Below are 18,364 nucleotides of genomic sequence, written 5' to 3'. Positions count from 1 at the left end.
AGTGAAAGGAAAACGTTGAGAGTAAATGTGAATAAGAGCAAGGTTATTAGGTTCAGTAGGGTTGAGGGACAAGTACATTGGGATGTAAGTTTGAATGGAGAAAAATTGGAGGAAGTGAAGTGTTTTAGATATCTGGGAGTGGACTTAGCAGTGAATGAAACCATGGAAGCAGAAGTGAGTCACAGAGTGGGGGAGGGGGCAAAGGTTCTGGGAGCGATGAAGAATGTGTGGAAGGAAAAAACATTATCTTGGAGAGCAAAAATGGGTATGTTTGAAGGAACAGTAGTTCCAACAGTGTTATATGGTTGAGAGGCATGGGATATATATAGGGTTGTAAGGAGGGTGGATGTGTTAGAAATGAAATGTGCGAGGACAATATGAGGTGTGAAGTGGTTTGACTGAGTGAGTAATGAAAGGGTAAGAGAGATGTGTGGAAATAAAAAGTGTGGTTGAGAAAGCAAAAGAGGGTGTGTTGAAATGGTATAGACGTATGGAGAGAATGAGGAAGGAAAGATTGACAAAGAGGATATGTGTATCAGAGGTGGAGGGAACGAGAAGCGGGAAACCAAATTGGAGGTGGAAGGATGGAGTGAAAAAGATTTTGAGCAATCAGGGCCTGAATAAACAGGAGGGTGAGAGGCGTGCAAGGGGTACAGTGAATTGGAATGGTATGGTACATGAGGGTCGACATGCTGTCAACGGACTGAACCGGGGCATGTGAAGCGTCTGGGGTAAACCATGGAAAGGTCTGTGGGGCCTGCATGTGGATTAGGAGCTGTGGTCTCGATGCATTACACATGACAGCTAGAGACTGAGTGTGAACAAATGTGGCCTTTTTTGTCTATTTTCCTGGCGCATACTCGCTGAAGCAGGGGGTAGCAGTGCTGATTCCTGTGGGGCAGGGTAGCACCAGGAATGGCTGAAGGCAAGCGTGAATATGTACATGTGTATATATGTATATGTCTGTGTATGTGTATGTATATGTGTATATGTGCACGTATGGGCATTTATGTATATATGTGTGTACATAAGTAGCCGAGCCATTCTTCGTCTGTTTCCTGGCACTACCTCAATGATGTAGGAAACAGTGATTAAGTATAAAGAATAACAATCCTCTATCTTTTCAAGCAATGAATATCAACAAGACTTGACTTGGTCTTCATTTGGATCATCAAGTTAATCATTTCAAGTCAAAGTTTTTCATGATTATATCCTCACCAAATGACATAAAATCTGGATGGAAATCCAGACTCAAGTGCAAGTCCAATCTTGAATACAATATCTTTGATGTGGATATGTGTTGTTTCTTCAGGATAAAACAATAAAAAACTAATCCTACCCTAAAAAAAAGTAGGCTTTTAAATGTAGCTGACAAGCAAAATGATCACTATGAATGATGGAGTTGCATAAAATTCAAATTTATATATTTAATTTTTTTTTTTTTTTTTTTTTATACTTTGTCGCTGTCTCCTGCGTTTGCGAGGTAGCGCAAGGAAACAGACGAAAGAAATGGCCCAACCCCCCCCATACACATGTATATACATACGTCCACACACGCAAATATACATACCTACACAGCTTTCCATGGTTTACCCCAGACGTTTCACATGCCTTGATTCAATCCACTGACAGCACGTCAACCCCGGTATACCACATCGCTCCAATTCACTCTATTCCTTGCCCTCCTTTCACCTTCCTGCATGTTCAGGCCCCTGATCACACAAAATCTTTTTCACTCCATCTTTCCACCTCCAATTTGGTCTCCCTCTTCTCCTCGTTCCCTCCACCTCAGACACATATATCCTCTTGGTCAATCTTTCCTCACTCATTCTCTCCATGTGCCCAAACCACTTCAAAACACCCTCTTCTGCTCTCTCAACCACGCTCTTTTTATTTCCACACATCTCTCTTACCCTTACGTTACTCACTCGATCAAACCACCTCACACCACACATTGTCCTCAAACATCTCATTTCCAGCACATCCATCCTCCTGCGCACAACTCTATCCATAGCCCACGCCTCGCAACCATACAACATTGTTGGAACCACTATTCCTTCAAACATACCCATTTCTGCTTTCCGAGATAATGTTCTCGACTTCCACACATTCTTCAAGGCCCCCAGAATTTTCGCCCCCTCCCCCACCCTATGATCCACTTCCGCTTCCATGGTTCCATCCGCTGCCAGATCCACTCCCAGATATCTAAAACACTTCACTTCCTCCAGTTTTTCTCCATTCAAACTCACCTCCCAATTGACTTGACCCTCAACCCTACTGTACCTAATAACCTTGCTCTTATTCACATTTACTCTTAACTTTCTTCTTCCACACACTTTACCAAACTCAGTCACCAGCTTCTGCAGTTTCTCACATGAATCAGCCACCAGCGCTGTATCATCAGCGAACAACAACTGACTCACTTCCCAAGCTCTCTCATCCCCAACAGACTTCATACTTGCCCCTCTTTCCAAAACTCTTGCATTTACCTCCCTAACAACCCCATCCATAAACAAATAAATTCCATATCATATCATAAAGGTTTGAATGTTCAAGATGATTGAATATGAAAACTTACATCAGCAGGTTCAATTACAGCCACCTTCCCTTTGCCAAGTTTGGAAGAAAATTTGGCAGCAGTAGCACATCCTCCAGCACCACCACCCACCACCACTAACTGGTAACTGTTGGAAAATATCATATTTTATTTGTGCTTACCCAAAATATCTTTCTAGTTAAAAATTAGATTACATATTAAAGAAAGTTCAAATAATTCTTTCTTACCCTCTATAAATATTCTCTGTCTAAATAATCTCCCACCTTTAACCAAAATTCCATTTACAAAGGTATGTAGCCTAAACTTGCCTTACTTTCCTGCACCAAGATCCCCTTCTATGGGACTCCCACAGTGCTCAGGAAGCTGGCCACATCTATTAGTTTAGACACTAGATTCAGCAGTGAGGTGGTGTGTTTGTCTTGTGGTGAATGCAGAACATCTGAGTTGCAGGTGTTCAGTGTATTCAAAGCATCAGAGATGGTGTCCAGAGCACAGTCAAAATGGTGTAACTTGTTTGGGTCTATAGAGCATAGTTTCTTGTGACTGTATGTCTGGTGGAAAGGAATGGAAGACTGGATTGGGATGAGAAGCAGTTCTTTGGTGCTTGCTTTTCGAGTCATTATAGTGTAAATTTTGACAATGTCATGTCTGAACAGGGTGATCTGTGAATACAAGTTACTGAAGTGTCAGGCACATGAACTTTTTATTTCAGAATGGAGATTGGCAACTGGTTATGTAGTCATTTAAGTGAGACTTGCTGCAAAGAAGTGGGTGCCAAGCATGGTAAGGTGGGATTGTATTGGATGCATTTTTGTTTTGGTGTGCAGGTGTTGAATATCAGTAGTTGCTAGACAAAGTAACTTTTTTATAGTGACTGACATGGCAAAGGCAAAACATGCCCCAAACAAGGTCATCTCAGGTGAAAGAAAAAGGTTGGAATAAAAGGGAGTAAATACTAATCAGGGCTCCACAGGTGTTTGTAGACCTGACTCTTAAAGGAAGAAAGGTTATATAGTGAGGAAAATACAAAAGAAAATTCTACAGCTTAGCTGTTCAAGGATAGGAGGCATCATAACAGTCAATCCTCAAGGAAAGCAGCAGCCAAACACATCATAGGTCCAAACCTTAGGGGTTGGGCCACATGAAGACAGCTCATGAGAACGCTGGCCAAAATAATACCTATAAAATAGAGAGAAAACAACAACATTTTACCATATGGAAAGAGAACGGTGAAGAGAGGTGAAGCCAAGAGAATTGCCACGGCATAAGGTTTTTGATTTCACTGTTGTTAGTAAAGAAGGGAAGGATCAACCAACCCAGATGTGTGAGCAGTATTCCATACTTGGGTGAATAAAACTCTCATATATAAGATATAACTGCTCACAAGGAAAACAATTATGGCACCTATACAACACTCCAGGCTTTTAAGAAACCATTTAAAAGCTGACAAAAACTGTTGTGTCTTTTCTGGATGTACTAGAGACTGTTCAATCAGAAGAAAGGACTAAAATTCACACAAAACTGATTGAAAATACTGAGCAAGTTAATAAAGAAGCTACACAGGCAGCATTTGAGACAGAGGAAAATTAAAAGTGAATGCAGAATCTACTGAATCTATAACCGACAACTGTTTAGGTAGAGTAAAGGACTAACACACACACACAGAGTGTAATGACTATTGAGGGTAGAAAAGCTTAGAACATGAAGACTGAAGGAGAGGAACATAGCACTAGGGTGACACAATCAGAAATATGAAGGAAATTAAGTGAAACTATTGAAAAAACAATACACGGTTGGAGATGAAGCAATCAAGGAAGTATATATGGGTTAGCCAACTGAAGGTTTAAGAAAGTACAGAGCATACAAGACCAGTGCTTGCTAAAAGAGAGACACAGAGGTTGATACTTCCACACTGAGGTATCTCGGAGAAAATAAAATTAGAAATTAGAAAGATTAGTACTAAAACAGGACATTGGTAGGCATAAATCACATCATATTTGGCTTGGAAGATCACCTAATAAGGAAGAAAGAGGAGAAAATAAGGATACAGAAAACAAAGATTTTTTTTTTCTTTTTTTTTTGCTTTGTCGCTGTCTCCCGCGTTTGCGAGGTAGCGCAAGGAAACAGACGAAAGAAATGGCCCAACCCACCCCCATACACATGTATATACATACACGTCCACACACGCAAATATACATACCTACACAGCTTTCCATGGTTTACCCCAGACGCTTCACATGCCCTGATTCAATCCACTGACAGCACATCAACCCCAGTATACCACATCGATCCAATTCACTCTATTCCTTGCCCGCCTTTCACCCTCCTGCATGTTCAGGCACCGATCACACAAAATCTTTTTCACTCCATCTTTCCACCTCCAATTTGGTCTCCCACTTCTCCTCGTTCCTCCACCTCCAACACATATATCCTCTTGGTCAATCTTTCCTCACTCATTCTCTCCATGTGCCCAAACCATTTCAAAACACCCTCTTCTGCTCCCTCAACCACGCTCTTTTTATTTCCACACATCTCTCTTACCCTTACGTTACTTACTCGATCAAACCACCTCACACCACACATTGTCCTCAAACATCTAATTTCCAGCACATCCATCCTCCTGCGCACAACTTTATTCATAGCCCGCGCCTCGCAACCATACAACATTGTTGGAACCACTATTCCTTCAAATATACCCATTTTTGCTTTCAGAGATAATGTCCTCGACTTCCACACATTCTTCAAGGCTCCCAGGATTTTCGCCCCCTCCCCCACCCTATGATCCACTTCCACTTCCATGGTTCCATCCGCTGCCAGATCCACTCCCAGATATCTAAAACACTTTACTTCCTCCAGTTTTTCTCCATTCAAACTTACCTCCCAATTGACTTGACCCTCAACCCTACTGTACCTAATAACCTTGCTCTTATTCACATTTACTCTTAACTTTCTTCTTTCACACACTTTACCAAACTCAGTCACCAGCTTCTGCAGTTTCTCACATGAATCAGCCACCAGCACTGTATCATCAGCAAACAACAACTGACTCACTTCCCAAGCTCTCTCATCCACAACAGACTTCATACTTCAAAACTCTTGCATTCACCTCCCTAACAACCCCATCCATAAACAAATTAAACAACCATGGAGACATCACACACCCCTGCCACAAACCTACATTCACTGAGACCCAATCACTTTCCTTTCTTCCTACACGTACACATGCCTTACATCCTCGACAAAAAATTTTCACTGCTTCTAACAACTTGCCTCCCACACCATATATTCTTAATACCTTCCACAGAGCATCTCTATCAACTCTATCATATGCCTTCTCCAGATCCATTAATGCTACATACAAATCCATTTGCTTTTCTAAGTATTTCTCACATACACTCTTCAAAGCAAACACCTGATCCACACATCCTCTACCACTTCTGAAACCACACTGCTCTTCCCCAATCTGATGCTCTGTACATGCCTTCACCCTCTCAATCAATACCCTCCCATATAATTTACCAGGAATACTCAACAACCTTATACCTCTGAAATTTGAGCACTCACTCTTATCCCCTTTGCCTTTGTACAAAGATATACATATTAAAAGATTGCTGGAGACTATGAGACTACCAGATGCAGTTTCCATGATAAAGGAAAGGAGAATTGGTAGTTATAACCAAGATGTAGGGGCAACCAGTTATGGTTACATTTGACTCAAAGTCATCAAAGCCAGGAAGTTCTTTGAAAAGTTAAGAATCTTAACAGCATGGTAAAATTCTGTGGGATATTCATCAAATGTGATAAATCCAAGGAAGAGAGGGAGAAAAGTAAAGACTACAATCAGATGACAAAAAACTGGAGACACTACACATGGCAAGAGGACAGCACAGCCCCAGTAAAACTGTAGAAAGGGCAGGAGTATTGGGAGGTGGTAATATCAGACAAAGTAATATATATCGAAATGTTGATGGATTAATAGTTAGTGGTACAGAACTGGAATGTAAAGAATTGTGGAAGGGAAAGTGCATCCGATGTTGAGTCGTGGACACTAAACCATAGTAAGAAAGGGATCTCTGAAGCCACAATCATTCATAAGTTGTGTCTGGAATATCACAGATTCTTTCATTACCATTTCTCCAGAAATGCTAACATAATCCCAATGAAGTCTAAACCATTGAATTTTGCACTATACAAATCAGTATTCTCCTCCCTTCTATGTTTCACTAATCCTACTTTTCTTCCTTTCCTTACTGGCAGAGACTTTGCTTCTTTATATGATACACAGATAAGGAACCAACATTGTAAGTCTCACACAAAGACCTTTATAATGTGTCCCTGTCTAGTTTTTTCAATGAAGTCTCCCTATCTTGTAATGACAACAATATATGCTTATGTTTATCAACACCGTTAAATCTTGGATTGGTTGCTGATCTCTTTATAGCTATATTCAGGGTAAATTATCACTGAATTATGACAAACAATACTGTACATGCCTGGTTGTAAATAAAGAGCAGAGGGAATGTGAAAAACCAGCACACGTCCAAGACAGACCAAGCTGCAGTTTGGCAATTTAATTCCACACCTCAGATGTTTAACATGAATGGCAAATATTTCATAACTATCTAAACTACAGATGTTTCCAGGCCATGGAATGCCATATGACAGAGGTTCAACCAGTACATTACAATACAAACATAATCAAGGGATAGAGAAGTACAGGGCAGAAGAGTCATTGGGTCCCTTAATAGAATAATGAAGGGTAGTTTAAGTAAGAAAGTGAAGAGAGTATCAAGGGACAGCATAGTCCTCTCAACTCTAACCAATGCAGCCAAAACATGGGCATGGAATGAGTCACAGAGGTGAAGAATCCAGGCTGTGGAAATGAGCTATTTGAGAAGGGCATGTGGTGTGACTAGATGGAATAAAGAAAGACTGAAGGGGTGTATGAGAGATGTGCTCTAGTAGGGAATGCAAGGGAACGAACTGTGGAGTGGCAGAATGTGTGAAATACTTTGAGGTGGTTTGAACATGTGAAAAGAATGCAAGACTGGGAGTTTACAAGGAGAGTGTATGATAGTACAACTGAGGGGGCTGGTGTGAGAGGAAGACCGCTGTGACATGGGCAAATAGGGTGGAGGAATACTGGAGGGTGAGAAATGGAGGAAGAATGCATAGAATAATGTATGCAACAGAGGCATGTAAGGACTGGGATAAGCTGTGGCCACCCCTTAATGGGAGTTTCCAGAGGGGATGGACATCAGATATAGATAGATAGATGGATGGAAAATTTTCATAGTACTCTGAATATGTTTTTTGTGAAATATACTGCCACTTTTTAACCTATGGTAAGCATAACTGTTTGTCTTCAAGTTTCATTCAGCGGAATGTTTTCTACTGTCAGCAGTAAAAAATAAGAAAAAGAAAAAAATCAACCATACACTTTGTCAGGTAATCCTCTCATTCTTTTCTGTAATAAAACAAACTCTCAGGTATATTCAAGAAAAGACTGAACAGTCTTTAGCAAGCAGGTCTGACATGTAATAGAAATCCCAATATGGTTTAGTAAAGCAAGTTAGTTTTTAATCTATTGACCTATCTATATATGAACCCCATTTCCATTTACAGAGTGGATCAAATGAATACACCATGCACCTTCTGTGGGAACTAACTTTGCTACAGAAAAAAAGATCCAGCTGAAAACTACAAACTTTTACAAGTTAGAACGGGGTGCCCCCACAGAAGAAATGAATGGGGTGAAAGACCTTGGAGTCCATATGAGCAATGATGGATCATTCTTTTATCACATCAAGGTACTGGTAGTAAGAAATACTACTTTGTTCCATGCATGAGACCCCTCCTAATCCATTGGAAGACTCTGCTCCTACCAAGGATAGATGACAGTTCAAAGCTTTGGGACCCATACACCACAGAGAACATACAAGGAATAAAGGATAGCCAATGCATTTTCACCCTGCAAATCTTTGGAAATGCAAAAATGTATTACTGGAAGCAGTTTAGGTTCCACAAACTCAACGAAGATTGGAAAGGAACATAGTTATATGGACATGGAAGATTCTCAGAAACTTAGTGCTGGACCTGGCCCTGTCATGAGAGGGAGAAATTATTATTTACACTTGCACAAACTCAAGAACATGTATGTTCTTTGTACTCAGGCCATGCCTATCAGAGAAACACCCAGACACTACAAGATGCCAGGTTTGGCTTCCAGTAGATTCAGCTCTCAATAACCTAATCAAATCAGAAACTTTATAGACATGTCTGATAATGCCTTCAGGAAGCATCCTGAATAAATCCTTCACACAGTATCTGACAAAACCTCTAAGCCCCAACAAAGACACTAAGGGGCTGCCCTCAAGTTATCACTGGCTGAGGCAATAATGGGTTAGACATTTCACAGACAAAGTTCCCAAAGACTGACAATGAGCATGATCCCCTAAATCATTCCATACAAACTTCAAAGTAATTAACAAAAAAGGGGTAGGGAAGGATTCAGAATACCTATACAGTACTGCATTTAGACAGTACATTGTACTGTGGGCTGAAGAAATCTGTACTGAGAGGGATTAAGTCAAACAAAGTGTGTACAGCATAAAGAAAAATGGAAGCACCTGTACACCTCATTTAGCTAATAGCTGTATGATTTGCAAAATACAAGTAATTCCTGTCATCAAGGTTGTTTGCTTTATGATTCTTGAAACTTACACCAATATGGGAAAAAATTAAGGCGAGACTAAAAGCTTTGTCTAAAGAAAGATATCATAAACTGGTGAGCAATATATCAAAACATTGAACATGCTTCTCATTTATCTAAAATTACCCAAGGACAAATCTTCAAGGAAAAGTCCTGGCATTACATTGGATCTCCTTCTAGGGCCTACTTCCATACTAGGGAAATGAGAACTTCTTTGGTTTGAGGAGTCAAAAGATGACTTTTCACTCATAGTATAACCTCAAGCAAGTGAAGTCCAATAACACCAACACTTTTAATCAATCACGTATTAAATCCAAAGCAAAGTTAAAGCTTATACAAAGATTAAATTACTAACCTTTTATTGAACTTGTAAGATGTAGAGAAAGCAGCATTTTGAAGAGCTTGTATTGTGTTTCGGCCAGAGAGAAGTAACACTCTATTATGAGATAACATTTTTGCGAGAACCTAGAGAAAGTCAAGTTCATCATGAGAAAAATTCAAGAACACTTTACACTCTAAAAACATGCAAAAATAGGTACATAAAAATATGAAAAGTAGATACTGAGTTATATATAATGCAATAACTTGGCAGTTCTTTAAACATAGTGCCATTCCAAAAGCTAAAAAAATCTGAAGCTTAAATTTGTGGAGCTTGGGCAATACCAAGTATAACACATAAGAATGAATTTACCTGTCTTTAAACATAATCATAGCATAACTAGTACTGAAACTTAATTCAGTAGGCTCTAAATTTGCACATTAACAATTGACCAACAGCCTGAATTACAGTTTTGATCATGTAGAGTGTGTATGAGAAAAATTAGAATGCTAGGGAGCTCATTACATAATACAAGTAAAACGGTGAAATTCTAAAATCCATAAATCCCAATATCTGTGGTCCACTGCATTCAAGATTATGACCAACACAGAGAATGAATTTGCATAAGTGCACTGTTTACCATGCACAGCCTTAGCTCATGCCACCATTTTTACTATCTGAGAGTGTGGCAGTAAAGCTGTGTGCTCCTCTAAGTTCTTTGTGTAATGTTTTCAAAAATTCTGCCCTTATAATGGCATACAAAAATTACTTATGCAATAGTGCTAGATGTAAAACTGCAGACGAAGTATATTATGCTTACCATTAAGCAGATACAAGAGGTCCCAGAAAAATTAGAGAAGGATGTGACAGTGAATCACCTGAGTGTGTCTTGTGTTTCACAAACATTTAGAAGCTACACTAGATATACAAAACACTATGTTACAGCTCCAATACAGTCAGACTAAAGGCTGTGACCCATGTTTCTAAAATCCTAAAAAACCTAAAATCAAACACTTCTTGGCCCCAAGAATTATGGGTTTCTGAAATTCTACCTGTATTGGTAAAAAAAATTAAAACTTCTTTGCTCTTGGGAACTAAAGCTTCATGATAAAATGAAAAAGCAAAGGCATGATGAAGACAGTAAGCATTCTGTTCACTGAAAATGCTCCAGAAATCATCACCATCAATATTGAACAACTTAAGTAAAATCATTATGATCTAAAAGCTGGGAACTACTCTAACATCAAATAGTCTACTTTTTTCATACTTGTTTGCCATTTTCAGCATTAGCATGGCAGAACCACATTCACTCCCATTCACAACCCTATCCATATTCACAACCCTATCTACAACCAGGCCTTTTAGACCTTCCTATGATTTCCTTGAGCTGCTTCACATTACAGTACATAAAACTGCTGACACACTCAGCTGCTTCGAAAACACTTGCCTCTCATGATCTTTCTTCTCATGGCCAGGTGTATACGCACAATCGATCCCATGTTTCTCACAATCCATCTTCATGTCAACCCACATCAGTCTGGAGATCACCTCCTTACACTCTTTCATACACTTCCATAACTCTTGCTCCAGCAGTAGTGATGCCCCTTCCTTACCTTCACCTTCACACCAAGCCCTGACTTTACTTCTATGACATTTCCAAACCATTCTTCCCTTTACCCTAAGGCCGTTTCATTCAGAGTCAGAACATCCAAGTTTATTTCCGTAAACATTTTACCTATCTTCCTTTCTTCTTAATTGGCTATATCCACACACATATTCTAATTAAAGGCCGACCTTAATGCAGACTAACTGAAGCCTCCAACATAAAGGAAAAAGAAAAAACAGACACTGCAGCCAAATAGACATATAATATACTTAACTTCGTTTATAAAGCTATCCAAAAAAATAAAGCAATGATGTAAAATTACACAAAGCAAACATTTAACTGTATACTAACTAATTATCAATACACAGCAACAGCTTTGTAGAGTAAAGCAAACAAAAGGCAATGCAGGAAGTTTAATATATCATAAGTTTAAAAGGTAAAAGTTACAAAAAATGAGACACATTCATCAACTCAGACTGAAATTACAGTACAACTGTCAATAAATCAATTCTGTTGAAGTAAACATATCTTCAAGTTGAACCAAACTTTAACTGGCGAATGATTTACCTTGTGTAAATTAGAAACGTAAAAATTCACACAAAAAAGAATACAGATCTTTCATTTAAGAAATAGCATAGATGATTTGCTTCTAATAACTATGTTACTGATGTTGCTGTATTGTAATCAGGAGGCACTTTGAATGTACATAAGCATTCTAAGACTACAAATTTCTAAACTTCTTACAAAAAAAAAATCCTGTGACATTTTCCACTTCATACTGAAGATGACTGTCTAAACACTTCTTTCTGAAGGGGTTATACACAAACATTAAACTTCAACCCACCTATAACAAGTATCTATATCAACATATCACTTTCACTGGCTCTGGTAAAAGCTAAATTTCATTCAAAGAATGAAACAGAAATGGATGACGCGAATGACAGGATTGGAAACCTTTGTCGAATACTCCCTCTGGAATCCAAAGGTCCAATATGCACAGAGAGAGAGAGAGAGAGAGAGAGAGAGAGAGAGAGAGAGAGAGAGAGAGAGAGAGAGAGAGAGAGAGAGAGCACCTTAAACATCAAGAGCCCAGGACTCTTCATCAACACCTTGCTAGCAGTCATCAGAAACTGCACGAGATGCAAAAAGAGAAGTTTAAGAGTACACTTGACAAGTATCTACAAGTGTACCAGACAAGCCAGGCTGTGGGAGGTGTGATGACCTGCGAGCTGTGGTTTCCAACAACTTTGATGACCAAAGACCCAATCCAAAAGCCTGGGAAGAGCCTGGGCTGTAGGGGTGAAGACTCTCAATGCTTCACCATGTATTCATCTACCTACAGCTGGTGCCAGTGATCATTCTAGTGTTCTTAGCTAATCTCTAGAAAGTGCTACAACATACAGCACTAACCAGGGCTAATGTCAAATGACTTCAAAAGAAAAACACAGGAGTATAAACTGATGTTGAAACAGATTTCACTGGGAACTTGAGCTACATGGAAGTCACCAAGAGTTATGTAGCACTTTTGTGTGCTCAGGTATGAAAACAGAGTGGATAACTCTGTTCCTAAACAGTTCAAAAGCCCTAATAACCATAATTTCAAAAAAAGGATGAATAGCTTCATCACGGGGAGGCATGACAAAAAAAGAGGCATTGCAGAGTTCAAGCAGCAGAAGAAAAGGTAAAAGGAAAACTATAAGTTAGAGAATGACTTCACCAGGGTCATATAAATTCATCTTAAGTGCTGTGTTATCTATTGGTGTGTGGAAAACAAAAATTTCAAACATTGCTCCCAAAGAGGAATAGGGTACTGCAAGTTCAAATGACATCATATAGTTGCAGTAAGTTCCTAAACAAAGGATACTACATTATAAACATGAACAGCAGTCTTTAAATTTAGAACATTTTTCAATCAATGTCTCAATAAGAATATACGACTGAATATGTAATACCTCAAATCACTGAATAAAATCTTGCAAATATCTTCCATACTAAAAAGTGAAATCTTAAATACAATGTTACCTTTTGTAGAATGACACATGACAAACTTTCCCAGTAATGTTTTCTTTCAGTATCATGATGCTTTGATAAACGCTGTCTAACAATTATAATGTTCCTTACATAATGATATACAGGTATGCACACCACATTTAAGTAAAAACACTGGTCTGTAATCACCACTTTCCTGTTATTTACACATTTGGATGTTCTCATGCATGGAAATGTATTACCATTCAACCTGATTGATTATATCATGCAACACACTTATCTTCTTTTTGATACAATATGTATCAGTCATATATCTCAGATTAGCTGAAGAGTGTTTTCAAATGGTTGCACAGAAAAGATTTAATATAAAAAAAATGTGGTTGCCATGTCATAATAACAAAACCTCCACAAAATATTTGTGGCTAAGTTAAATTAAAAAAAAATACTCAAGAGCTTAGAATTTTCATATATAATTACGTCTGAATTTTCAGAAATACTCAGGTCTTAATAAAGGCTTCATTAAAAGGTTACTTAGAAAATGTATTTCATCCTGGGGAAAGGTATATTTCTAGTCACTTAAAACTTAATACACAAACTTTTCTTTAGATACAGCATAATATGTAAGAAAAAGATATCAAATCACATTTGAGTGTCATTACACATAAATGTTATCTCACATATTATTGTTTTCTTTATTTCTTTGGCAGACCAAAACCTAGCCTATGCTAGTTGACGCATACCTATTTAAGAATGAATTTATTGAGAACTTAGATAAGGTTCAGTTGTACATACTTTCCATCTAACATAAAATTAATAAATGTACGTCAATGTTTTCCCAATAAACATGTTTTTTTGGTCAATTTTACTTACAGTAAAATAAGCACTTACAATTGTATGTAATTCTACCTATCCAAACAGTGACAGGACCACTCTTTCTTCAAGAAAAATTCCCCTTTGTTTCTAAATGTAGAATGTAACTAATTATTGGTCCATTTACTTTACAATACTTTAAGCTTCCCGAGATAATAATACTGTACGATCAGTATGACAGAAGGGGTGGCAACATCTACCATGAGTACTTCGTTTTCCTGAACAAACAACAAAATATAGAGTTATACGCCATCAATGTGGTAACAACCGACCCCAATGGGCACCTATGGACCCCATACCAAGGAGTTAGGCGTCACACATGAGCCACTGTGAGTATACTGCAACATCCATGACGCAATTGGCCACCATGTCTGTGTTCGAGTCTGTCCACCTAACTCGGATGGGCGTAGCTGGAAATACACTATACACTCTAACTGCAAGTATGTCGCTAATTAACAGTTACTTAAACTTCTTCAGTGACGTTACGACTATATGAAAATAAAAATGTCAGCTAACTTTTTGGTGTTTGTTCTCATGAATTTCTTATGAAGCAAGATGGAGCACGAGCGCTGGGTACGAAGTCAGGTGAGTGTATAGAGTTACATGACGACCAAAGTCAAACCTACTCTGCTTAAGATAATACAAAAAAATAAACCTAAAGAAAAATATTTCATGATTATACTTGCCAATCATTACAACAGGGGTTTCATTCGTTTGATAGAACAAGCCTTAAGTACGCGTAACTTAGTGGAGTAATTTAACATGCAAGTGCATGATGTGACCTTGAAGTCCATCTTTTATCAGTTTAAACTCCCTCAACTCCGCAAATACAACTTACTATACACCGTGGCAGTGCGGATATTATCTTCCATCTTTTTTTATTACTTCAAAATAAAACAAAAAAAGATATTCAGTGAATCATGCACTGTGAAACGCCGTCAAACTTATTAACATTCCATAGATAAGGTGCATTGTACATTATAGTTGCCGAATATTCTGTCATTCTCCTTTTAGTACATTTTTCGTATATGTAAATAAAAACAAAATACCCCATGTATCATAGCTGCTAAAGTAACACTTATGAGAGTAAATATACGTCACATTACCTGATGGTGCAAGAACGTAATGCAACAAGTTTCCTAGAGCGGCTTGATAACCGCCAGCTCACTCCCCGCTGGTGAACGCCGGACTGATTCAGCTGGTCTTCTCAGCCAAATGTTGCTGGTTCGTTGCTTAACTATGCTTGACACGTAAATGTTTGACTATAATTACGGTCTTTCCAAACTCATTTGTTAATGACCATGTCGAGTATTGTTTGAGAACAGATATTTCCACGGTTGCTTTGTCGAGGAAACCATTTTACAAGTCGGGATGATCAACTTTCACATACTAAATGGTGTGGATTTCAACTACATAATCTGGATTTCACATACGGGCATTATAGTCTTCAGTATGTAGGGGATTCCATAATCGTGGTTAAATAGTTTGCAATCCATAGTTACAATATTTACGAGATGGTTTGGCTTTATGGTCTGCACTGTATTGTCCTGGTAATAAGATTTGCACCCCTCATGGTCTTGGCGATATGAACCATACAATATGGCTGGTCTGCTACACTTAGTACATATACCTGTTCAGTGCACTTTTGAACTTTACTGTGCATCCCATGCTGTTTCTGATGGTGTATGGGAATGTGTAGACGAATCTTGGCCTCCAGATGTTTAATGTTTCTCCCTCTGCGCTCCAGGGAGTATATCTTCAGGGATTTCAGTCTTTGCCAATACTTCAGCTCCTTTATCACAATAATATGGGCTGTAAAGATATCTATACACTTTTTAAATCAGCATGTCGGCCTCTTTGTAGGATGTTAGAACGCGACAGTATTCAACGAGTGGGAGAATTAGTGGCTTGAATAACATCAACATTGGTTTTTCTTCCTTTGTCTTGAAGGTCCGCAGGATCCATCCCGCCATCCTTCTGCATGAGGCATTGTTCTGTGTTCTCTGAAAGTTAGGTCGTTAGACTTCGATACTCCAAAGTCTTTCACGTTATTTATTTCGTTTACAGAGGGGACTGTGTCTGTCCGGTATTCTGTGTAGTTTATGATTTCTAAATTTTTCCCATACCAGAGAGTTGAAACATATCCACTGGAAAGCATGGTGTTCTCGGTTACCCAGGATCAGACTTTATTTATACCACTTTGTAGTCTGTCGGTATCATGATTTGATGTGATTTTCATGTGCTTTCTTGTACCGTCTGCATAGGATGACATGGAACTGTGGCTCGTGTTTGTGTCAGTATCAGATACAAGAATGAAGAATAAGAGGGGTGCAAGTACACTTCCTTGGATGGCATGGTTTACAACCAAGTGTTGTAATCTGTTTGTTAAAAAGTTGTATATCCATCTCCCAGTTTTCCGGTTATTCCCATGTTAAAAAGTTGTATATTCATCTCCCAATTTTCCGGTTATTCCCATGCTTTTGCAGTCTGCTTAAAATGATTGCGAACCACTTTCTAGTACTCTTTGTGTTTGTAAAGAAAACATTTTGATACAGAACAGTCATGTAATCATTAACTTTCACTAACATTCATTACGTAACTGGCTTCTTTCAATAGAATACCACGACTTCAACGGTAAAACTTGACTTCTGATTAAGGTGGACTGAAATTTTCAAAACTGAATTTTGCCACTTGTTACTCTAGGCTGCACATTTGTCTCTCTTAGATAAATAATACCTCATCCTGACACGGTCGGTTGGCTGGTTTAGCCTTGAACTTGAACCCAGGTTCGAAGCCCCATGAGAGTTATCGTAGGTGTGGCTTTTCATATCAATTACATTAGTTTGCCCCAGGAGAGTTATCGTAGGTGTGGCTTTTCGTATCATGTACGTTAGTTTGCCCCAGGAGAGTTATCGTAGGTGTGGCTTTTCATATCAATTACATTAGTTTGCCTCAGGAGAGTTATCGTAGGTGTGGCTTTTCATATCAATTACATTAGTTTGCCTCAGGAGAGTTATCGTAGGTGTGGCTGTTCATATCAATTACATTAGTTTGCCTCATGAGAGTTATCGTAGGTGTGGCTTTCCATATCATGTACGTTAGTTTGTTAATCCTGTAAGATCATTTGCGGCAACGTAGGTCGTGCTGGTGTTCGGTCCACGGGATTCCACGAGGTCTAAAGTTACCACGAAAGGTTGTTGGTGTTAACGAAAAGTGACAAACTGGGAGCATTTAAAGTTTTCAGAGAGACTGTGATATCAGCTGATTAGGAATTAGTTCAGCTTGGTGTTAATTCACAGCAGCTCGACAGAAGCATATCGAAGGGTGGGTATTTGGAGCCCTTTCCCTCCCTTGCCAGGCTGGGCACTAAAATTGGCTGTTCACCCTGTGATCTCGATTAACTGAGCTCCTCGGAAATCACTGAGTGATAAGATGTTAAGAATGATTATGAAATGACTTAAGATTTTGATGATAAGCATATCAACCGGAAACTCCTCGTCTAGCTTAAGTGGTCAGTTTGATAATTGTAAAACTTTATTTACTAATGTATATATCAGCTTGTTTTATCATTTATTACCGCAGGTAACTTTAGTAGCATGAATATGAATGAACAGCGTAGTACAATCACTGTGAATTGATAGGTTATAGAGCTTTCTTGTTATATATACATGTCAGCCCATGTATTGCAAAACTACTGTTCAATGAACGAAAATTCCTTGAATTGCACAACCGGAGAGAATCACCATGAAGCAGCCGCATATTTGTCAAATATGTGTCAAGAGGATCTATATAATGGCTGTCCAAGTAAGTAACTGTCTTTTCGTAAGATAGACAAGAAGGAAATCAAATATCTCCAGGTCTAGAGATAGTGACCATGTATGAACTTAAGAATAACACTAGTAACATGTTTCCATGGCATCCACGTAGGTGTTGCGGAAGCCTTTCCTTATCTTATACATTGCCATAGCAACACCTTGCACCAGCTGATCACACAGACATGATCTAGGTATACCATGGTGACAGACACACTTTCAGGGTAAGCTTGTCTGTCTGTAAGTAGTTAACAAAACTAGCATTTAAAGTGGAAATCTTTAAAGTCTTGATGAGTTTCCTTGTCTTAAACACATTGGAAGTAATTAATGTCTTGACAGAGTTTGATGTTTGCCATGTTGATATGTTTCATGTGTATACGTGTTTTTATGATAAATAGTAAGTTAATTTCTCTCGGCAAGATTGACTTTTTTTTTGGGGGGGGGGGAGGATGGGTTTAATTAGAATGTATATAATCATCCCATTTTGATATATTACGTC

The 18,364-nt window shown here is 38.6% G+C and overlaps 1 protein-coding gene across 4 annotated transcripts in view; it reads right to left on the bottom strand.

The window, feature by feature from the left end:
- The window catches only part of Sqor (Sulfide quinone oxidoreductase), a 125,628-nt gene extending 110,189 nt beyond the window's left edge, over positions 1-15,439 (bottom strand). The window contains exons 1-3 of one of the 4 annotated variants that reach the window (XM_071662837.1): positions 15,160-15,439; positions 9,625-9,734; positions 2,579-2,684 (exon numbers count right to left, since the gene is read on the bottom strand). In XM_071662837.1, the coding sequence (XP_071518938.1) occupies positions 2,579-2,684; positions 9,625-9,722 (204 nt within the window). In that variant the 5' untranslated portion in view covers positions 9,723-9,734; positions 15,160-15,439. Of the gene's footprint in view, positions 1-2,578; positions 2,685-9,624; positions 9,735-13,216; positions 13,448-14,352; positions 14,469-14,569; positions 14,650-15,159 lie in introns of those variants that run through there. The other 3 variants (XM_071662838.1, XM_071662836.1, XM_071662835.1) reach the window with 3 other exon arrangements.
- Positions 15,440-18,364: the final 2,925 nt, after the last annotated feature.

The sequence above is a fragment of the Panulirus ornatus genome, chromosome 6, assembly GCF_036320965.1.
Source record: "Panulirus ornatus isolate Po-2019 chromosome 6, ASM3632096v1, whole genome shotgun sequence".
Classification (NCBI taxonomy): Eukaryota; Metazoa; Arthropoda; class Malacostraca; order Decapoda; family Palinuridae; genus Panulirus; species Panulirus ornatus.
The sequence above is the reverse complement of the archived record's forward strand: the minus strand, read 5'-3'. Positions and strand labels throughout refer to the sequence as shown.